At 38.1% G+C, this 24,186-nt stretch overlaps 1 protein-coding gene across 3 annotated transcripts in view; it reads left to right on the top strand.

The window, feature by feature from the left end:
• Positions 1–16,198, top strand: part of agpat4.L (1-acylglycerol-3-phosphate O-acyltransferase 4 L homeolog) — a 59,352-nt gene extending 43,154 nt beyond the window's left edge. For all 3 annotated transcript variants that reach the window (XM_018263097.2, XM_041562777.1, XM_018263098.2), the window contains 4 exons: positions 4,698–4,800; positions 9,088–9,163; positions 14,699–14,897; positions 15,825–16,198. In XM_018263097.2, coding sequence (XP_018118586.1) covers positions 4,698–4,800; positions 9,088–9,163; positions 14,699–14,897; positions 15,825–15,916 — 470 coding nt within the window. In that variant the 3' untranslated portion in view covers positions 15,917–16,198. The remainder of the gene's footprint in view (positions 1–4,697; positions 4,801–9,087; positions 9,164–14,698; positions 14,898–15,824) is intronic.
• Positions 16,199–24,186: the final 7,988 nt, after the last annotated feature.

Here is a 24,186-nt window from a genome sequence, read left to right as displayed (position 1 = left end):
ATATTATAAGTTACCAAGGAGTTCCATGACCATGGACCATTGAACTCTGAGGTGACTTCGAATATCCTCATATTTTACAACATGGGGTACTTTATTATCATACACAAATTTAAGTAAGTCACGTGACAGAACTTACATCACTAAGCACTAAGTGATGACATCACTAAACACAGTTTACAAAGATATGATTTGCAGGATATTCATGGCTCTTGTGTATTATATAGTGAATAAAGTACCCCCTCTTGTAAAATATAAGGATATTATAAGTTACAGAGGAGTTTCATGACCATATAAAAACACGAGGCCGAAGGCCGAGTGTTTTTATACAGGTCATGGAACTCCGAGGTAACTTCTTATATCCTCATATTTTACAACTGGGGGTACTTTATTAATTATAATACACAAATTTTAGTGAGTCATGTGACAGAAATTACATCACTACTCACCGTTTATAACTGATGACATCACTACTCACCGTTTATAAGGATATAATTTACAAGATATTCATGGCTTTTGTGTATTATAAGAAAATACAACTTCTCGGACACAAACACCAAAGGGAGAATGTAATAAAAATCTATTTAAAAATTTTTTTTTGCAATGTTTAGCACTTCTCTCAATGTAAAATCATTCACAGGTGAATATTACATTGTGCATTGCGAAGCAAAGGTTTAGTGTTAACACCTGCTCGCAAAGAAAAAACACTTTGCGACTTTGAAATTTTATTCCATACACTGCGAATGTTTGCAAAAGCCATTTGGTTGTAAACTTTGTGATGAAGTCTTTAAGATTTTTAACCAGTCAAAAAGGATGCAAACATAGGGGGTTATTTACTAAACTCCGAATGCAAAAATCACAAAAAATTTGTGATATTTTTTTTTATAAAATCGTACTTTTAAAAAAAATCATACATTTTTCAGAATTTATTAAACCCCAAGGATGGGGGCTAATATCAGAATCTGAAAATCTGGCATCTCAGACCTGTCGAGGTTGCATATAAGTCAATACCCCAATGTTTTCTGAGTTTTCGGTTGACAATCAGGAAAACATTTTGAAAATCGGCTGGAAAAATCCAAGAAAATTGTGAAAACCTGATTTTTTATTTTTTTTCCCCCACAAAGCAAATTTTCGGGAAAATAAATAAGCGTAAAAAACCTGATTTGATCTGAGTTTTTAGCAGAAAATATTGAAATTTGGACTTTGATAAATAACCATATATCATAATAACTAACTAAAAATGTTACATTCCACCACATGTATTTTTTATACTTTTTGCATTTATTCATGAAAAAACTGTTATCTGGAATTGTAATTGAAAACAGGATTTGTCTGGCAGTTTCTTTTCTCTTCTCTGCTGGTTCTGACTAAAACAGTGTAGTAGTAAATCAGCTAACAGAGCAAGAGAAGAACTGACATTGACTACATTGTTTTTAGAATCTGGAGTAAAAGCAGTGAAATTAGAATTACATTTTCTTTCACTGTATCAAACAATTTGTTTTTTTGGTGGACATTAGCTAATTGTGGTAGAATTTTTTTACTTTGTGTTTCAAATATCGCTGATTTGGAATTTGAATGACTTTCTATTTATCTTCCCATTACTGGGTCATAGTCATTACAGCTATAAATAGGCTATCTGCCTTGCATTGTAGGACAATGACACACAGAGCACTTCTCGCCCATGGACAACACAGCAATACTGTATAATCTAACAAAAATGACTGTGTGGATTTTTTACATATGTAGTTTTTTATGTCATTCTAATACAGATGAATAGCAATGTACTCTCTGGCACTTTGTCACCTGTGTGAGAGACTCTTTCCTGTGTATGACAATCGCCCATTGTGTTATTGCCCTTACATGTACTGTATATGTGTGGTCTGTTGATTCCTTATTACTTTCGCCAGCAAAGAAGAAGTGATTCTGAAGTTAGATTGGAGCTGAAATAGAACAGGGCCTTAACATATATACAAACTATATAGTAAATAAGAAAAACATTACAATTACTGCCAGACATATTTCTTCATTTTATATTGCTAGAAAGCAAATAAAGAATGATTTAAAAATTGCTAAGAATAGGTCAATCAAAGATTCCTTTTCCCTTCTCACTTTGTATCTCGGTCCCACTCTGTATCTGTCTTCATATGTGCCTGCATTTCAAGAGCAATATTGGCTTTGTAGGCTTCTCCGTTTGCTCTGCCACAACACCCCAAGGTGTGAGCTATTTGCACAAGAATTTATAACGTTTGTAATCTCAGATAATAAATTACAACGCTTGAAATGTCTGATAATCTTATTAGTTGATGAATTATCAATTAGGATTATCTGTGCAGGACTGTTATCAGAAATACAAAGTAGGCACACAGTATAATCTTTCAGCTAACCTGAAGATTTGGGGCACACTGTGGTAACTAAGTGACAAACTATGTTAAATAAATCCTTCTTTATAACATATAATACTCCTTACCTCTTACAGGAGTCCAGTTGAATGAATTATTCACAGAAAGGCTGCCCCTCTGGTCTGACATTGACAAACATTTTTAACACAGCACCGAAGCAGAATGGAAGCCTTTGAATGAATGATTTAACCCAAATAAACATTGAACCCCTGCAGCCTGCATACAGTGATTTATGTTCTGCCCACAAAATGCAGGAAAAAACACTCCGCTAGCCAAGCAAAAGAGAGATTTCTTTCCTTCACATATTGCTATTTACTTATATTTTCCTGATATTTTGAATTACATTATTTAAACTGCGAAGTGCAGTTTCTGTCGCCATGTTTTTACCCCCAATAATTCCATTGTGTAATTGCAGCCTTGGACCTGACTCAATGCATTAAAACATGCTCTGGAGCAAATTGGATGCAGTTGTCCTGGAAATCTTTTGTGTCAGGATATAATTTCCAGCACCCAACATCAAATTGATGTCTGCACCCAATTGTTTAGCTGAATTACACTGCTTCTATTGATGGCTTTGTACAAATCTACTAAATCTACCTTAATGAATTGCTTTTTTTTTTTTTTTTGCACGACTGCAGCCGTTTTTGCCATCTTCACAAATCTTTTGAGTTCCATTGGAAAGGAAGAACTGGGTAGCTAGAAGAACATTTTAAAGGAGAACTAACCCCTAAAAATGAATATGGCTAAAAATTGCATATTTTATATAATGAATTTATTGCACCAGCCTAAAGTTTTAGCTTGTCAATAGCAGCAATGATCCACAACTTCAAACTTGTCACAGGGAGTCACCACCTTGGAAAGTGTCTGTGATACTCACATGCTCAGTGGGCTCTGAGCAGCTGTTGAGAAGCTAAGCTTAGGGGTCGTCACAAATTATCAAGCAGAAAATGAGGTTTGTCTGTAATATAAGCTGATGCTACTGGGCTGATTATTAAATTCTGATGCTAATTGCACTGGTTTCTGTGCTGCCATGTAGTAATTATCTGTATTAATTACTAATCAGCCTTATATTGTGACATTTCTATTCTATGTGTACTGTATATTGTGAGTGGGTCAATAAGCTCAGTTAATGACAGCAGCACAGAGCATGTGCAGTGAATCCGCAGAAAAGAAGATGAGGAGCTACTGGAGCATCTTTGGAGACACAGATCTGTACTGCTAAAGGGCTGTGGTTGCCTTTGGCTGGTACAGAAGCCCAAAACATAATGTACAACATTTCTAGCTACTTCTTTAGTTAGGCTTTAGTTCTCCTTTAAACCCTCTGGTTTCACAGTTGGGATATTTGTCATAACTGCTTTAGAATTACTATGTTTTTTTAAAAAAATCTCATGTTTTGCCTTTTACTGTTAATGCATGTCATTATGTCTGTATTAATTTACTTATGAGTTTCAAGATTGAAACTCTGAAAAGCTCATCTAGTGATCATTTCAGGTTGGTTGCACTTAAGGACATATTTTGCCATCTAGTAGAGGGTTAGTTAGTTTGCCATGGATCTAATAAGGAAATGAGCCAACCCATGCCTCATGTTGGCATGAATTTTAGCTTAGGTAAGTCATTCACACTGCTATTTACTGTCTAGTAGTGTCGGCACTAAAAAGCATATTTTTTGTAGCTGATAAGGTCAAGCTCTGATGCATTTATACATGTAGAGGATCTACATATCTACAAACTCAAGTCTTGTCATAGTATTAGATAACACTGTATTGAATATAATGTACCTATGCATATTCTGTTCAAGATTATTCTCCCCAGAATAAGCAGCATATTGTTGCTAATGACTTTCTTTATTTTTCCATGTGAATTTGGTGGGTTAAACTGTGATAAAGGGAATGGAAATTGGGCAAAGATAAATGAAAACAAAAATTAAACTATAGCTTTCCCAGAAACTTTGACAAATTGATAATACTTTATGCCTCAAAATCTCTGCCATGTGCACTAAAAGATAAACACATGAGGGGTAATTTACATTACCTAGTGGCACAAGTGCTAGAGCACTTCGGTTTTGAAAAACGTAAAATGGGGGTTCTGCTGTAGTTATCACACTTGGTAACATCACCATATTCTCAGTGAGATGTACTTATTGGTGTCAAAAGTTATTTTAAATTTGCAGTGATCAAATATCATTTTAAACAATATAGTCGTTACTTCCCTAGTGTCTGCATATCATGTGATTGTTTGGTTCCCTATTGTCAGTGCGTATTATTTTTCTACAATATAATTTTTTATTTCTTGTTTTACCAGTTTCGGCTGTATATGACTCAACCCTCAATTTCAGGAACAATGAAAACCCTACCTTGGTTGGAGTTCTAAATGGGAAGAAATACCATGCAGACCTGTGTGTCAGGTAAGCAGTTCTCCATATAGCTTCTTGTAACTCAAAATGAAACTTTTCTTCTTCTGAATTGCTGCTGTGTTGTTTAAAGAGAGAGTCTCCTCAAAATAAATGTCATCTAAATTCCAAAACATATTTCAGCAGCACTCCGATACAGTGAAAATATAATTTATTTGTGAAACAGATGAAGCAACTTTTAGAGCATAACCAGCCCTTTATCAAGCGTAACCACAGTGTAACATAAAATCCTTTAAATAGTTCAGTAGGGGGAGGGAGAAAGAATCCACACCTCCCATTTAGTGATTCATCACATTAACCCTTGTGACATGCATCATAAATACTTAGTAATAAATACATATAAAAACTGTGTCTGTTGGTTCTATTCAGATAAAGTGTCCAGAATATGCCTTCAAAGTGTCCATAAAAGCCCATATCTTTACCAAATATTATTTGCTTTAAAAAGTTGAACAATTCAACCTGTATTAAAAATATTACTCACAATTTGTTTGCTCTATTCCTGGACATAAATGCCTATGTATTGAAAAACACAGCCATTCCCAGGGCATGAGCTGTATTAATCTAAAAACAAAAGAATACAAAACAATGTTACCAAAAACAGGTCAACTATATTTAATTAAATGAACAGCATTGGTGTATACTCCCGGTTCACACCACCAGGTCCCAGCGTACCTAATTTATGTATCCACTTCATCTCTAACTTTTTTAGTCCGGTCGCCTCCACTTCTCAAGGGTTCTACGCTATCTACCACCATTACTTTTAAAGCAGCAAGTAGGTTGCAGGTAAAACTAGTCCCTTTTTTAAAATGTATAATGAAGCAATAGAATTCTTAATGAATCAGATGAAAATTGAGCATAGGACTGGCCAGATATGGGATGACTTTGACGTAGTTGGCCATCTTAAATATATTGCAATATATGGACAAACAATCCCTGTTTTGTTTAAAGGGTAAGGCATTTTTCAGTAGCAGTATGCACAAAATGTCTGTCTTAAATATATTGAAAATGGGTTGAGTGCAGAGGACACAAGTCTGTGGGTATGATGCATGCTATCACTGTCACATATTGGCAGCAAAGAAAACACTGGGAATGCACATTGGTCACTTCCCATTGATGGCAAAGCAAAGCGCCAAGATTAACCTTAGCACAGTACTGTTGCACTTTTTTCAGGGAATAGTTAGGGCCAGTGGCTGGGCATTTACAATACCCCCAACACCCCGTCCCCCAATAAACACAGAACATGCACAAACAAGCGGTGTCAAAGCTCAGTGGATGGTGGTAAACAACTAACGATGAAGGGCCTGGACTAAAGATAGGTGACAGAAGAGATATGTGCCTAGTTACCCCCTCATCATTGCCCCCTAGGCTCGTGCCACTCCTAAGGCAACTTGTGACTCACAATACAATCAGTGGCATATAGTTCTATTCTTGCAACAGACATGTTTGTTGTCCTTACTTCCCTGTCACCCAACCCAGAAACCGCACAACAGTGTTTTGTTTGCAGAAAATCTTGTTAAAGTGATACTGACACTAAAAAATGAATTTTAGCATATGAATGTACATTAAATGTACCTATAGGTCATGTTGATCATTTTTTGCTGAGAGGTTTGTTTTTGTATATAATTGTTAGTTGAAGTTCCTAAGCCTGACTCTCTGACACTCTGACTTTGCCAACCTGACTGTCCCATCTCAGCCTGTTAGTTACAGTTTCTAATGCTAACGGACTCCTGCTGCACAAATATGGCAGCCCCCTCATACAGGAACATGGGGGATCAGACAGGTAATGTAAAAGCATCATGCAAATACTTTATGACAAAGTTAGAAGTAGCTTGCAAAGCCAGTATTATAATAGATGTAAAAAAAAGTTTAATTTCAGGTGTCAGTATCTCTTTAAGCTGGGGTTTAATCATACTTCCCAACTGTCCCTTTTTCGGAGGGACAGTCCCTCTTTTGACAGCTCAACCCGCAGTCCCTCATTTGTACTGGAAAGTCCCTCTTTTCTATGCACTGAACAGCCAGAAAAAGAAACCAAGTTTCTCACTTAATTGGCTTTTAGCAGAGAGCCCAGAACAGCTAACAGGTGCAAATAAGATACTTTGTAACAATTTTGAGACACAAAAACACAGTTTAGATAAGGAGAAATATTTTCAAACACAGTTTAGATAAGGAGAAATATTTTCAAACTTTCATAACCTGCCAAATTTTGTAAAACAAACATGGTATTTAGGGGGTGTGGCCACAGAAAGGGGTGTGGTCAAAAAATTGCTGCGCTACGTGCGAGAAAAATTTTTTTGTCCCTCTTTTTACTTCCAAAATGTTGGGAGGTTTGGTTTAATTAATGTATAGTATATCTTACGTAAGATCTTGAGGTTGTTGCTGCCACTTCTCAGCCCCAACCCTGGTTACTGCTTTTGCACTCTCTACAATGAAAGCGAAAAAAAACCCGGAAATTTGCTTTAAAGTTAATAGTTAGGTCTGCCTATTTTATGGAAGTTTTTAGAAACATTGGGGCACTGTGTAAAATATAAAAAAAAGAGAATGCAAAATCTGGAAATCATTTAACCCCTATATTTAACTGTACAAAGACAATATATTAAATGCTGAACTGAGAAATTCTATTGTTTTCTGAAAAATATATGTGCATTTCAAAAAAGTTGTAACAACAGACTGGAATGTGTAATGCTAAAAAACACCTTATGTCATCAGGTCGGTAATGTGATTGGTTATAAAAAGAGCATCACAGCGCCACTTGGTCTCTCAGATGGAGAGCAGGCCCAGACTGGCAATCTGTGGGTTCTGGCAAATGCCAGAGGGGCTGCTGTAAAATGCCATAGACAGTCACGAATTTAGTGACCTCTGTGTACTTGAAATTCCAGGGCCTATTTTGAATCCCAGTCCAAATCTGATGGAGAGGGCTACCCCACTCTGCACCGTCAAACTATGTAAAACTGCAAAATACTTGGGAATTCCACCAACTACAGTACATAATAATAATAACCGTTGTTTTCAGAACATTCATTTTTATTTGCCTTATCTCTTTCTGAAGCAACTCTGGGGGTAGCAGACTCTGCAAACTGTTATAAATTGATACATTAGTTGCTGTGCTCCAGTGCTGTCCCAACTGGAGTCCCACAAGCCTGCTGTGACTGAGATTAACTGGCCCCTGCATTGTTTACACCACAAATTCAGACACTAATCCCCCTTGCATTTTCACACCTGTAACCCCCCCTACATTGTTCACACCTGTAACATCTCTATTGTGCACACCCCTAAAGACCTGTACTTTTTCCCTCTCAGACCTAGACCTAGACATTGTTCCCCTGTTCACACCAGCATTGTGTTACTGTATGTAGCACAGAATGAACTGTTCATCTTAGAGTAGTCCTGATAGTTTTTGCTGTATTCTGCTTGTTTTATTCTCTTTATGTGTGTCATTTATTAGCATTTGGAAATTGTTGTTAGGGGCCCCTAAGGTGTTTAATCATGTGCTGGGGGCTGCTGTGTTATCCACAAGAACATTGCACTTTAAACTTACATTTTAGAAAAACTATAAAAAACAGAAAGCATTTGAAAAACATCTTTATTGCAGGTGAACTATCTTGAAAACAACTGAACTGAAAAAGTGTTTGGAAGGTGAAAATGTCCTTTAAAAGATTTAGAGAAGCTGGACAGAGTCTGTTCTTTTGAAACTCTTAGCTCTAATACATTGTCTAGGCTCAATTATATGAGAAACAGTATAGAATTTATAACTGAACATATTTAGAAAGTTTCATATTTCCACGAGATGACACTCCTTCAGTTTTCATGTTCACAACAAATTTAAAATTTGTGAATAAAAATGAAATGGTATTATTAGACAGAGTAACAGTGTGACTGTATCGCTTTAGAACAGGGATCCCCAACCTTTAGAACCTGTGAGCAACATTCAGAAGTAAAAGGAGTTGGGGAGCAACACTAGCATGAAAAATGTTCCTGGGTGCCAAATAAGGGCTGTGATTGACCATTTGGTAGCCCCTTTGTATATTTTCAACCAACATTAAGGCTCTGTTTGGCAGCACACCTGGTTTTTATGCAACTAAAACTTGCCTCCAAGCCAGGAATTCAAAAATAAGCTCCTGCTTTGAGGCCACTGGGAGCAACATCCAAGGGGTTGCAGAGCAACATGTTGCTCGTGAGCTACTGGTTGGGGATCACTGCTTTAGAATCTAAAGTTTAGATGTTTGATTTGGGCTTTGTGTCAATGATTTCTTGACTTGCTTTCATTCTTGTTTCATGTCTCAGGAGAATCCCACTAGAAGAAATCCCAGAAGATGAGAAGGAATGTGCCAGCTGGCTACACAAGCTTTATCAGGAAAAAGTTAGTATTCACACTCTTCGTTAGGGACTCTTCATCCTGAATCGAATCCGGGATTCGGCCAGGATTCAGCCTTTTTCAGCAGGATTCAGATTTGGCCGAATATTCGTGCCTGGCCGAACCCAAACCGAAACCTAATCTGCATATGCAAATAAGGGGTGGGAAGGGAAATCGCATAACTTTTTGTTACAAAACAAGGAAGTAAAAAATGTTTTTCTACTTTTCCCTTACCTAATTTGCATATGCAAATCTTTCATGAAGGATTCTGCAATCATGTCAGTGGTTAGATGGATTTGTAATGGTTTATTGTTCATTTCATGTTGGTTAAGCATTCAGAGTGAATGCTTAACCAACAGTTAATATGTATCATAAGTAAAATATTAAAGAATGTTACCCATATTGGTGTGTGTGTATATGTATATATATATATATACATACATATTTGTCCATATATTGCAATATATTTAAGATGGCCAACTATGTCAAAGTCATCCCATATCTGGCCAGTCCTATGCTCAATCTTCATCTGATTCATTAATAATTGGGAGCTTCCCACCTATAGTCCCACCCTTCCCAGCTATAGTCAGGTGATCCCACTGGTGTCTAATAAAAGGGCAGCCAATTTTGGAAGGTTTACTTTGAAAGCAGCTAGTAAGTTGCAGGTAAAACTTAGTCCCTTTGTAAAATGTATAATAAAGCAATAGAATTCTTAATAAATCAGATATAATTGGAGTGTAGAACTGGCCAGATATGGGATGACTTTGACGTAGTTGGCCAGCTTAAATATATTGCAATATATGGACAAACAATCCCTGTTTTGTTTAAAGGGTAAGGAATTTTTCAGTAGCAGTATGCACAAAATGTATGTTTTAAATATATTGATAATGGGTTGAGTGCAGAGGACGCTTGTATTTGTCTATATGTATTTTGTGGTCAACGCCTAATGGTTTTAAAAATTAGTGGTGAGCACAACTTTCCCTTGTACACCCTGTTTTTCCTTTTGCTCAGCTAAGAAGGGGAGCTAAGGCTGGAGTTTGTATATAACCTCTATGCCAGCCAACAGATCTCAGTACTGTACCTTAGATAAGGGAATTGAAAAGGGTTATCATATTTGAATTAATTTTTAGTATGATGTAGAGAGTGATATTCTGAGACAATATGCAATTGGTTTTCGTTTTTTTATTTATTTAGCTTTTTATTCAGCAGCTCTTCAGTTTGCGATTTCAGCAATCTGGTTGTTAGGGTTCAAATTTCCCTAGCAACCATGCATTGGTTTAAATAAGAGACTGGGATATGAATAGGAGAGGGCCTGAAAAGAAAGACAAGTAATAAAAAGTAACAATAACAAAACATTTGTAGCCTTACAGAGCATTTGGTTTTCAAATGGGGGTTTTGACCCCTATTTGAGTCAGAAAAAGCAGGCGAAAAACTATACAAAAGAAAAAGGAAAAATTGCTTAGAATTAATCATTCTATAACATACTAAAAGTTATCTTAAAGGTGAACCATCCCTTTAAAGAGTTGGCAAAGAAAATATACAAAGGCCTGTGGTTAGTACTTGGAGGTGAGCCTGGACTGGTGTGATAAAAAGGTAGGCAGTAGTGTTGTGTCGGTCAGCAAAACCTTAACTAGCACCTAACCCAAAAAATGTTGTCCTAGTAGGACCTGTGCCCTACCCATAGCCACGTCTTCTTGCTTTGTATGCGTGCCTCTGATTCCAAGACAGGGAATCTTTGGGAACTGTGGAGGAGTGTGACCTGCACCCAACCTTAACCCGCAACAAATGGCCAAATTTCAACCCAAACCCACATCATGTAAAAAAAAAAAGTGGTTTACTCTCTCTTTAATAGAGCTACTACACTATATTATTTATTGTATGAATTATTTAGCTTTGATTCAAGCATCTGCTAGACTAATTGTGGAACCTTTAAAGGAACAGTAACACCAAAAATGAAGTGTTTTAAAATAATGAAAATATCATGTAGTGTTGTCCTGCATGGTTAAAACTGATCTGTTAGCTTCAGAAAAACTACTATAGTTCATATAAACAAGCTGCTGAATAGCAATGGTGGAAATTGAAAAAAGGCTATATGGCACAGGTTAAATAGTGGATAACAGATAACATCATTATGTTCTATAGAGCTTATCTGCTATCTACTGTGTAACTTAAGCCTTTTCTCATTTGATTAGCTGCCCCCATGGCTACACAGCAGCTTATTTATATAAACAAATAAGTAGTGTTTCTGAAGCAAACACAGCAGTTTTACCAGTGCAGGGCAACATTATACTAGAGAGGTACATTTCCTGAAGAAAATGTGAGTGGTGCTTGCAAAACTCAGGCCCCCCATATATGTTGGGTGTCTTGCCCAGTCGCCCCTGGTGCCTAGAGAGTACACAAAGTCGGTAGAATCCGGATTAAACCGGTGAAATTTAAAGCCAACCAAATTTTACCATTGAAATCAATCCAAACAAACTGGCTATTTTTGGCTCCGCCCACTTTTAAAAATTTGCAACCCAGTCACCAAATGGACCAAGTTTGAGCACTCTTACATTAACAGTGTAAGAATGACAGGAATTTAAATATTCCCATTGAATAGCGTTAGGTAAAATTTGATTGGCTGTCTTAAGCTCCGCCCATTTTTCTGAATTTTAACCCCAGTTACCTAGTCATGGTCAGTGCCAAGTTTGGGGCCTCCGGTTTTAAAACTGTGAGAACGGCGGTAATCAAAAATTTTACATTGAAGTCAATAGGTGAAAACGGATTGGCTGTTTATGGCTCCACCCACTTTTCCTAAATTTTGACCGCAGTCACCCAGTGAGTAATTGAGCCAAGTTTGGTACACCTAGCATTTAAACCGTGATAATAGCAGCAGTTTATCATTTTTCATTAAGGTCAAAGGCTGAAATCTGATTGGCTGTTGTTGCCCCGCCCCTTTTTTTCCTAATTGTGAACCACAGTCACTCAGTGACTAACATACCAAAGTTTGGGAATGCTGTCATTTAATGTGAAAAAAATGGCAGCATTTCTATTTTTTTCTATTGAAAATCAATGAATGAAATTTGATTGGTTGTTGGTGGCTCCGCCCACTTTTTCTAAACTTGAAGTGGAAACCCCCAGCGACCACATTTGTGATATTCAAGGTCCCTGACATCAATACTGAGAGAATGGCAGCCTTCTTAATTTTTCCCATTAAAACCAATCAAAGAAATCTGATTGGTTGGTTTTGGCTCCACCCACTTTTCTTAATTTTAATCCCAGTCCCCCAGTGACCAACTGTGCCAACTTTGAGGAGGCTGCCATTAACCGTCTAAGAGCGGCAGCAGTTTAAAATTTTCCTATTTAATTGAATGGCTGAAATTTGATTGGCTGTTGTAGACTCCGCCCACTTTTTGTAAATTTTGGCCGCAGTCACCCAGTGACCCACGGTGCCAAGTTTGGGAGCTCTGGCTTTATTACTGTGAGAATTACAGCTGTTTACATTTTCTCATTGAAGTCAATAGGGAAAATCTGATTGGTTGTTTGCGGCTCCGCTCACTTTTTTGGGTCCCCAAAATAGGACAGAAAAGTCACAACACCCCATTCCCGAATAAGCTGAACGGTTTGACACCTCATTCATGGGTCTGCGACAAACTAATTATTCGATAAATTCCCCATTATAAGTCAATGGGGCAAATTTGGGGACCTCTCCTGCCCCGGGGGTAAAACTTATACCCTCGTGTGGGGTATCATCTGACACAGGTCGCAAACCTCTTCAAATGTGGTAAATTTAACGTTTCTACAAGATTCCCTCTCTGCGCTAGAATCCGTCAAAAGTTGGCCTCAATGTTAATCTATGGGACTTTTCGGGGTGGTTAATTGCCCCCGCAAGGGGCAATTAACCACCCACCCCTTAGAAAAGTCATACCACCCCATTCCCGATTAAGCCGCACGATTTGACACCTCATTCATGGGTCTAGGACAAACGGTGCGGGACTAGTTACGCGCCAAACTTTCATACGGAAGAAGAATAAAAACTAGAGAGGTACATTTCCTGAAGAAAATGTGAGTGGTGCTTGCCGTGGCAAAACTCAGGCCCAAATCTGATTGGCTGTTGTTGCCCCGCCCCTTTTTTTCCTAATTGTGAACCACAGTCACTCAGTGACTAACATACCAAAGTTTGGGAATGCTGTCATTTAATGTGTAAAAATGGCAGCATTTCTATTTTTTTCTATTGAAAATCAATGAATGAAATTTAATTGGTTGTTGGTGGCTCCGCCCACTTTTTCTAAACTTGAAGTGGAAACCCCCAGCGACCACATTTGTGGTATTCAAGGTCCCTGACATCAATACTGAGAGAATGGCAGCCTTCTTAATTTTTCCCATTAAAACCAATCAAAGAAATCTGATTGGTTGGTTTTGGCTCCACCCACTTTTCTTAATTTTAATCCCAGTGACCAACTGTGCCAACTTTGAGGAGGCTGCCATTAACCGTCTAAGAGCGGCAGCAGTTTAAAATTTTCCTATTTAATTGAATGGCTGAAATTTGATTGGCTGTTGTAGACTCCGCCCACTTTTTGTAAATTTTGGCTGCAGTCATCCAGTGACCCACGGTGCCAAGTTTGGGAGCTCTGGCTTTATTACTGTGAGAATTACAGCTGTTTACATTTTCTCATTGAAGTCAATAGGGAAAATCTGATTGGTTGTTTGCGGCTCCGCTCACTTTTTTGGGTCCCCAAAATAGGACAGAAAAGTCACAACACCCCATTCCCGAATAAGCTGAACGGTTTGACACCTCATTCATGGGTCTGCGACAAACTAATTATTCGATAAATTCCCCATTATAAGTCAATGGGGCAAATTTGGGGACCTCTCCTGCCCCGGGGGTAAAACTTATGCCCTCGTGTGGGGTATCATCTGACACAGGTCGCAAACCTCTTCAAATGTGGTAAATTTAACGTTTCTACAAGATTCCCTCTCTGCGCTAGAATCCGTCAAAAGTTGGCCTCAATGTTAATCTATGGGACTTTTCGAGGTGGTTAATTGCCCCCGCAAGGGGCAATTAACCACCCACCCCTTAGAAAAGTCATACCACCCCATTCCCGATTAAGCCGCACGATTTGACACCTCATTCATGGGTCTAGGACAAACGGTGCGGGACTAGTTACGCGCCAAACTTTCATACGGAAGAAGAATAAAAATAAGTTTGCAAGATAACAGTAGTGATGCTTTGCTTCGCAAGCACCACTAAAAAATAAGTTTGCAAGATAACAGTAGTGATGCTTTGCTTCGCAAGCACCACTAAAAAATAAGTTTGCAAGATAACAGTAGTGATGCTTTGCTTCGCAAGCACCACTAATAACAGTAGTGATGCTTTGCTTCGCAAGCACCACTAATAAAAATAAGTTTGCAAGATAACAGTAGTGATGCTTTGCTTCGCAAGCACCACTAATAAGTTTGCAAGATAACAGTAGTGATGCTTTGCTTCGCAAGCACCACTAATTATATTTTTTAATGTTACTGTTCCTTTAAGTAAATTTTATTTTGCTCTTTCAATCTTAGGATGCTTTTCAGGAGGAGTACTACAAGACCGGTATTTACCCAGGGACTGCAATTGTGCCAGCAAGGAGACCATGGAGCCTTATAAACTGGATAATTTGGGCCTCTTTACTTTCATACCCCTTATTTAAAGTGCTTGCAAACATGATCAGCAGTGGATCGTACTTGACAATTTCCGTCTTTGCATTGTTAATGGTTATAGGTAGGTGCACACATTTTCTATACTTGAATGCAGTTTTATTAAAGTACCTGTGAGGCTTGCACAAAGTAGTTTAGGAATGTTTTTTACCCTAAATAAAATAACCCTTTCCACTCACCAGCATCTGTAGGCTGTCTGCACTGGCTCTCTAGTAACTGGGTTTGGTGTGTGCTTCCCTCTGGGCTGGGAGTCTAACACACAGCTGCCACTGGGGAAAAACACTTTCTATTGATTGTTTTCTCTTCAATATTGGTCTCCAAGAACTGGTCATTAAAAATATATATAATTATAATGAGCAAAAAAAATCCCTTCAAGGGCTCTTCCAGCCAAAAACAGTGAAAGGAAATTCTAAGCATCTTTTATTAATTCATTTACATAAATGAAAATATATAATGTTAATTGTAATTGAAAGCAATATCTGTCTAGATGTCTCTGCATTCCTGGCTGTGATTACTGAAACAATGTTGCAAGGCGGCTGTTGATAAATCTGATGAAAAGAAACCTAACTCAAGTTTGAGTCAGGTCGCGAGAACAGAAAGGGGCAAACAAACAGTTCCTTCAATAGCAATTACATTTACAAATATATGAATAACGTCTGAAAAGCATTTAATGAATCTGCATTGGAAAGTTGCTTAGCATTATACAGTATTTTCTTTTATCACACATTTATTGTGAAAGTGGTTACTATCGTCCTAATTTGGCAGCCCCATTCTGCACACTAGACAGCAGCTTTCAGGGATACACTGTGTCCCCTGTGGGTGTTAGTAATAGAAATATACAGAGACAACCAGGATACTCTTGTCCTGTAGTAATTCTAGTGCAAGAGTCCTTTCCCTCATAGATACACATGTATGAAGCTCACACTATGTGGCACAGTATGAAATCCAATTATTCCCTTGCTAATAGTCCTTTCTGTGAATTGCTTGGCAGTGTCTGTAGGTGTCCGGAGAATGATCAAAGTCACTGAAATCGACAGAGGCTCAGCTTATGGCAACCGTGAAAACAAACTGAAGCAGAAATAGCAGCACAGAGTTTTCTTCTACTGCAAAGGGAAATCCTTCTCAACACTGGCTTAAACCCTCCAGATTGGAAGTGCATATCACAGTCAAGCGAATGTGCCAAATTTTATATTCTATCATCTTGTGGAAGCAAGAATTTTAGACAGTTTTTTTTGTTTCTTTATTTTTTATTATGACCTTTCCTGTTTCGTGAATGCTGACGTCTTTAACACTGGAATACATTTCCACTGCCTATGTCTGTGGTATTTGCCTTGGTCCAAAATAAACCATTACTCAACATTCTAACCCATTTCCTTGGCTGTTCTATAGTCATAGTTGCTCCGTGTTCATGTTCACAACAAACATCCAGTTTAAATGCTGCTGTTGGTCAAATTAACAACAGATTATTGATAACATTTGACATTGCAGGTGTGGGAAGCTCTGAATTACAAGAAAGCCATCTCCAATAGAATCCATTTTAATCCAATAATTCAAAATTTTAAATGATTTCCTTTTTCTCAATAATAATAAAACAGTTCCTTGTACTTGATCCTAGCTGGGCTGCATGAATCTATATTGGTGGCAAAATAATCCTTTTGGGTTTATTTAATGTTTGAGTCATTTTAGCAGACTTAAAGGTACAATTATTCCAAAATATGAAAGTGTTTTAAAGTAATGAAAATATGATGTACTTTTGTGCTGCACTGGTACAAATTGTGTACTGTATTTGCTTCAGAAACATAAATATTTATATAAATATGCTGCTGTGGGGGCAGCCAGTAAAAGCTGTAAAATGAGAAAAGGCACAGGTTAAACAGCAGATTACAGAAAAGATCTGTAGTACACAATGGAATTATTCAATACTTATCTGTTATCTACTGTGGATCCTGTGCTTGAATTGCTGCCCCCTTGGCTATACAGTAGCTTGTTTATATAAACTATAATAGTGTTTCTGAAGCAAATGCCAGTTTTACCAGTACAGGTCATAAGTACATTCTATTGTCATTCCAGTAAACACTTTTTTGGTGTTACTGTTCGTTTAAGTTATGGTGGTCCAAATAACAGAAAGACCCCTTAATGAGAAAATGGAAGGTCTCGGGCATTCTAGATTATGCAATGAACAATTTTAGATTTTGAAAAATATTTTCTAAAAACGTAATATGATATCGTGCTGTTTTTGGTCATGCAGAGTAAAGCAATGGTACAATAACCAAGTGATTTCAAATGTTAGTACCTGGAAAATGAAGGAACAATTTGCAACCAGGCATTTTGCATCAGTTGTATCATTCCTCCTTACAGCTCCCAATGTATTGGCTAAATCCTTTTTAAACAACTCATAGTGCAGATAAGCCTGCCTGGGAAGGATATTCATTGCCAATACTAAAGATTTATAGGAAAGTAAATAAAAAGGTGCTAGTCACAAGTGGTACATTTTCACAAAAAATCTAAAGAGCACATTGTAACATTCTAAGATATATACAGGAAAGTGCTATTCGTTGGTTTTAAAGGTATATGTAACTGTGGAAAGAGGGTGGGGCTGTGGTATTGTGGGTGGGGTTTATGCAGAGTTGATGACTGGGGTCAATTAGGGGCATGATCAGGGCTTTGTTTCCTTCGGGGCCTCAGGTGACCACTGGATTAATAACTGTGGCTCCCTGGGTGGGAAGGCTTTCCTAACAGTCAGGGCAGCCATCAGGGGGGGACGGGGAAGAGTTGTAGGGGGCCCCGAGGGTTAGGGGGGCCCTACCACGCTGCAATTTCTTGATTAGCTGGGCCCCCCTGCTTTCTGAGAGCTGCTGACTTCAGGAAAGGCAGGTAAGGAGCACAAGGGGAGGTATCTTCTGTCCATTACTTCCCCTTATTGGTCACTGAGTTTAAGTCCCGGTTGAGCTGCTCAGGGATTGGATAGCTGAGGTTTGAACTTCTCCTCCCGCTCATCCAATCACCATACAGCTTTACCAGGACTTGAAATTCTGTGACCAATAAGGGAAGAAAATGCTGTTACTGGAGGAAGATGCAGCCACATGCAGCAGAAGGTGGGTAACACTAATGAAGTAAGTGTAACATGGCAGGGCCCTCCTAATGGAAACCCTTTGTGGTCCCTGTTGTGTGGTGGGGCACTGGGCACTACATTTTTTTAAACTTCTGGGAGGGCAAGTTTTTTTCATGGACGTTTAAGGGGGGACCTGGCCACCAATTATATTTCCCCATGTGGTGTCCTAGCCACCAATATTTTTTAATGGGAGGCCCTGACCACAAAAGTTTTTTTCAATGGGGGGGCACTGACCACCAATATTTTTTATTAACATGTGGGAACCATAGCCACTAATGTTTTCTTTTTTTTAGTGGGGGGTGGGGAGGACGGACCTGTAGGTGGGGCTTGTGGTGGGCGCAGCCCAGGGGGCCCAGGAAATGTTTTTGTATGGGGCCCTACTAACAGTAATGTGACTCCCGATGCCAGCACTCGATAAATATCATAGCTTTACACAGTGTGTGAATTTAGCATATCTGAGTGACATAGAATGTAGTTTCTACGTTCTGCAGCACATATTGGAGGTGGAGCGGCTTTTAAAGCATCTCGCTCCTTCCCTGCTCACTCGGAAGCAACAAGGCAACAAGCTGAGCAAGGGGAAACGTGGCCCCATAGGCGCAGCAGACACATGCATCTGCTGCTGCCCGCACTTCCTTCTCCCCCCAGCAATGACCCCAGAGCCGGATCTTATAGTTACATAGTTAAATCGGGTTGAAAAAAGTCGATCAAGTCCAACCCCTCCAAATGAAAACCCAGCATCCATACACACACCCCTCCATACTCCACACAAATTATATATACCCATATCTATACTAACTATAGAATTTAGTATCACAATAGCCTTTGATATTATGTCTGTCCAAGAAATCATCCAAGCCATTCTTAAAGGCAGTAACTGAATCAGCCAACAGCCACAACCTCACTGTCCTGACTGTGAAGAACCACCTATGTTGCTTCAAATGAAAGTTCTTTTCTTCCAGTCTGAAGGGATGGTCTCTGGTACGGTGATCCACTTTATGGGTAAAAAGGTCCCCTGCTATTTGTCTATAATGTCCTCTAATGTACTTGTAAAGTATAATCCTGTCCCCTCGCAAGCGCCTTTTTTCCAGAGAAAACAACCCCAATCTTGACAGTCTACCTTCATAATTTGTCTTCCATCCCTCTAACCAGTTTAGTTGCACGTCTCTGCACTCTCTCCAGCTCATTTATATCCCTCTTAAGGTCTCGAGTCCAAAACTGCACTGCATACTCCAGATGAGGCCTCACCAGGGACATATAAAGAGGCATAATTATGTTTATCCCTTGAGTTAATGCCCTTTTTTATGCAAGACAGAACTTTATTTGCTTTAGTAGCCACAGAATGACACTGCCAGAATTAAACCCCAAGATACTGCTCGTTTAACTCCCAAAAACCTAATTTTCCAGTTTGCTGCCCAGTTTCCCAACTTAATCTGGCCATAGACGCAAAGATCAGATCCTTGATTCGTATGATTTTCTGACCGTGTGTGGAGAGTCCTGATCATTTTTCGTCCCACGGATATCGGTCGATTGGCCAGGTTAAAAGATTTCTGTCTGCTGCTGATAATTTTTCTGCATTTATTGCCGATCGGACGATTTTCAGCGGGAGACTGTCACCAGCTTTGTCGGACATAACTATCATACGATTGCTGTCAGGGGCAATACTTTATTTGATCTGAATGGTTAGTGACAGGTCGGGGGATGGGGAAGTCCGATCGTTCCAGGATTCGAACGATCTGATCTTTGCATCTATGGCCAGCTTTAGACAAATAACTCTGCATTGTCTGACATGCCACCAACCCCGAGCTGACCTCGTGCACTGCCTTTGGCTTTGTCTATATATCCAACAATTTTGGGGAGAAGTTCAGGAATATTGGAAATCTTTAACACAACAGACAAGTCCCTTTACTTTATCGTGGGTACTTTTTGGTATACCTCCCCCACAACTAAAACTCACACATTCGGAGAGACACCTAGCAGAAAGATTAACGGCAGCGACCAGGAAGACCATCCTTCATCACTGGCTTCTCCCCCCCCCACTCACTAGTTAAGAAACTCCACCAGATTTTTCACATGGATTGGTTAGAATCTACTACAAATAAAGAACAATACACAGAAAAGTTCTTCTCAACCTGAATGTTCTGGCGATTATATTACATTTTTGGTGCATTGCATCAAAATCATTGCATTGTTAGCCACTTTATTGCATTTTCAGTTCTTCTTCATAGGCTTGCTTGTCTCCGTCCATAAAACTTATTTGGCCAAGCTAAATTATTCAAACTGTGATTCTGATGACCGATTATACCAAGCCAAAAAAGAATAAAAAGCATTGATTTTAGTGTTTTAAGGCATTTTACTATTTTTTTGCATTTTACATTCCTTTACTTGTTTTTTTCCACTTGAAAATTGTATGTGCTGTATATCCACATGGTTACCTCTGCACACCACATCAATATACATAGATTTACCAAACTGTTCAGTTATCCCCTGGCGTTCATATTTAACATTTTTTATGCTGCTACGTTACAAAATGTGGAGCATATATGGGGTACAATACAAGCTTTGTGATGATTTTTAGAAATTTCATAAACGCAATTGTTACTGAAATGTCCCAACTTCTCTTTGATCACCTGCACTGAACAGCTAGAAAAAATACAAAGTTTCTAAAACTTAATTGGCTTGTGAAAGAGAGCCTAGAATATGTGGCAGGTGCACCTAGATACTTTTATTACAATTTAATATAAGCAAAGAAACAATTGTAACTATTTAAGATAAGCATGTCTCTTGGGGAAACTGATTTGCAGCTTAAAGGGCAATTCACCATTAGCAAAGCTGTAATAACACAGAAAAAACACAGAAATGTGTTCAAACTTTCAAAACCTGCCAAATTTTTTAAAATGAACATGGTAATTAGGGGGTGTGGTCACAAAATGGGCATGGTTAAAAAGGTCACGCTCCCCGAAGCAAATATTTTTGTCCCACGTTCTATTTCCAAAATATTGGGAGGTACGTGATCATCTCTGCTTGTGGTTCTTGTACAATTGGCTTCAGAAAAAATTTGGAGAAGTAGAAATGATAAATTCATATTGATTTTCTGCCAGAAGGAACTAGGGGTCATTTATAAGCTCATTTATTACTACTACTTGCACTCCTGGGCTTGTAGCCCTGCATGGAGCACTGGATCAAAAGGTGGGACTAGAGGACATCTATGTGCCTCCCCTCGCATTTTTAAGCACCTATTTTGGAAGATTGCTGATTTGAGTGTCTGCTCTGCATCTGTATGGTTGGATCTCTCCCACTACAGAAAGTACAGGGACCAGAATACATCACTTCACAATGGAACACGCTTAGGGAGTGGTTACCAGGGGCTAATAAATGCTTCTCAAATGTTATGGTTTCATTTAAATCTGTGGAATCAGGTGTAAAAAAAAAAAAAATGGAACTTCTGATACTAGTGATTAAGCTAGAGATTAGCTCAGTTGCAGGCATTCATATATAATAATAATTCCGCATTATGCCATCAGCAAATATTTTCTCAAAAGCATAGTAGACTTTTGGCACAAAACTATCACTACGAAAAAACATATTGAGAAAACACCCCTTCATTATGTATTGCATGTAAAAACTGCATTTTGCACAATAAAGTGATTTCACAATTTTTTTAGTAAATCTGAATATGACAGATTAGCTCATTATTAGTTTATGCACCTTTTCTACAAAAACCCAAACAAATAAGTTCAACTCAAGAAGGGGGGGTGGAAGGTAGATTTTCCATTTGAGTTAAAGGAACAGTAACTTTAAAAAAGGAAAGTGTTTTAAAGTAATACAAATATAATACAATGTTGCCCTCTACTGGTAAAACTGCTGTGTTTGCTTCAGAAACACTACTATCGTTTATATAAATAAGCTGCTGTGTAGTAATGGGGGCAGCCAGGTTACACAGCAGATAAGCCCTGTAGAACATAATGGTGTTATATGTTATCCATTATTTAACCTGTGCCATATAACCCTTTTTCAATCTCCACCATTGCTACACAGCAGCTTGTTTATATGATTTATAGTCGAGTTTCTGAAGCAAACACATCAGTTTTACCAGCGCAGGGCAACAGTTCATAATATTTTCATTACTTTAAAACACTTTCATTTGTTGGTCTTACTGTTCCTTTAACAGAAATATATAACTGGTCATTAAGTTTGCCTAATGCTTGTGGTACTATTTCATACATTTTATTAAACGGCATCATATCTATATTTAAGGGTGTTTGAATTCTTATATGGAGTTAATCCTCAGCACATCTGCTGGAAGGCTGTTACAGGTATGGGATCTGTTATCCAGCAATCCGTTATACAGAAAGCTCTGAATTACAGGAAGGCCACCTCTCATAGACTCCATCACATTTTTATATAAGATATAATTAATCCTTATTGAAGTCAAAACAACTCTAATGGGCTTAATATATGTTTTATCATAAATTTATCAATCTTTTGAAAAGATGCAGTTCCTTATGTTCCTTTTGAATCTTCCTCTTTACAGCTCCATTAGGGTTGTCACCTTTTCTCTCATAGGACTCTGGAAAGGGGGGGTGGAGCGGTGGTGTCATGGGATGGGACTGCTGACATCAGGGGAGGACCATACACCTAAATAAGAGTCTTAGTTGTAACAAACAGTTTCTTTTGTTTCCGGATACTAAAAGTAAGTTTAAAGGGATTCGGTTGTGATTTTTATGATGTAGTTTTTATTTCTAAATTACACTGTTTACACTGCAAATAATTCTCCATGTAAAATTTAATTCCTGCACCAGCAAGTGTATTTTTTTTTCAATGTATAATATTGGTGTGTAGGCAGCCATCTTAGATCATTTTGCTTTCAGAAAGAGCCAACACTTTAGGATGGAACTGCTTTCTGGCAGGCTGTTGTTTCTCCAACTCAATGTTATTGAATGTGTCTCAGTGGGGCTTTTTACTATTGAGTGTTGTTCTCAGATCTACCAGGCAGCTGTTATCTTGTATCAGGGAGCTGTTATCTGGTTACCTTCTCATTGTTCTGTTGTTAGGCTGCTGGGGGGAAAGGGAGGGGTGATATCACTCCAACTTGCAGTACAGCAGTAAAGATTGACTGAAGTTTATCAGAGCACAAGTCACATGACTGTGGGCAGCTGGGAAACTGACAATATGTCTAGCCCCATGTCAGATTTCAAAATTAGATATAAAAAAAAATCTGTTTGCTCTTTTGAGAAAGGGATTTCTGTGCAGAATTTAGCTAGAGCAGCACTATTAACTTATGTGTTTTGAGAAAAGGTTTTCCCGTGACAGTATCCCTTTAAAGAGTATTTAAGAAGAACTAAGATCCCAATAAATCATACAGGAGAAAATCTTAAATGCCTTTTTTTATTAATATTACTATTAACACGTGTTACCAACATAATTTGCAGCAGTTGTACATTAAATGGGTGTATACAATGAATGTACAGATTATATACAAAAGGAAATAACAGCCAATACAATTGGAATAGAGGGTCTGGTCCAGAAGAGGTTACAGCTATACTGACTGCTATGAATATATACTTTTTGGACTTGATAGGTGGTCAAAGCTTCCAGAATTTCTCACATTATTTCTCACATTTTATTCCATATGATATAAATTTATATGCACCGGCACATCTTCGTAGCTGCAATAGAATAATAAAGGCAATTAAACATTGCACCAAGAATCTTATATACCTCACCCAGACTGACCAAACAAATGCAAAAAACTTCCAATAATTTGTTTCTTTTAGGAGATGAGATTGGACAGAAGTAAACATTTAGAGAATAAAGAGACCACTTAATAATCCTTTTCATTGCAGAAAAAGCTATTGAGCTCATAATAAAGTTCCTGATATGGAAAAACACTGTGACGTGTCATCACAATGAAAACTTTACATGTAAATTTAGCTTATCTTTTATCTGTTGTATATCTTGTGCCTTTTCTACTTTTTCAGCCTATGAAGAGGCAGTTGAAGACTTGTTTCCCGGAGCCCAAATATATTGGTATTCTCTTAATCCTATGAATAAATTACAATGTAGAATAGCTAAGAGCAAATAAAATAAAAGTCATGATGATCTTACTTTAATCTACTTAGAATTTGCCAAAACATTTGATTCAGTACAGGTATAGCATCTATTATGCACAATGATTGGGACCTGGGGTTCTCCGGATAAGGGATCTTAAAATAATTTGGATCTCCATATGTTAAGTCAGATA

The sequence above is a fragment of the Xenopus laevis genome, chromosome 5L, assembly GCF_017654675.1.
Source record: "Xenopus laevis strain J_2021 chromosome 5L, Xenopus_laevis_v10.1, whole genome shotgun sequence".
NCBI classification, from domain to species: Eukaryota; Metazoa; Chordata; class Amphibia; order Anura; family Pipidae; genus Xenopus; species Xenopus laevis.
This window is presented reverse-complemented; position numbering and strand designations above follow the sequence as displayed.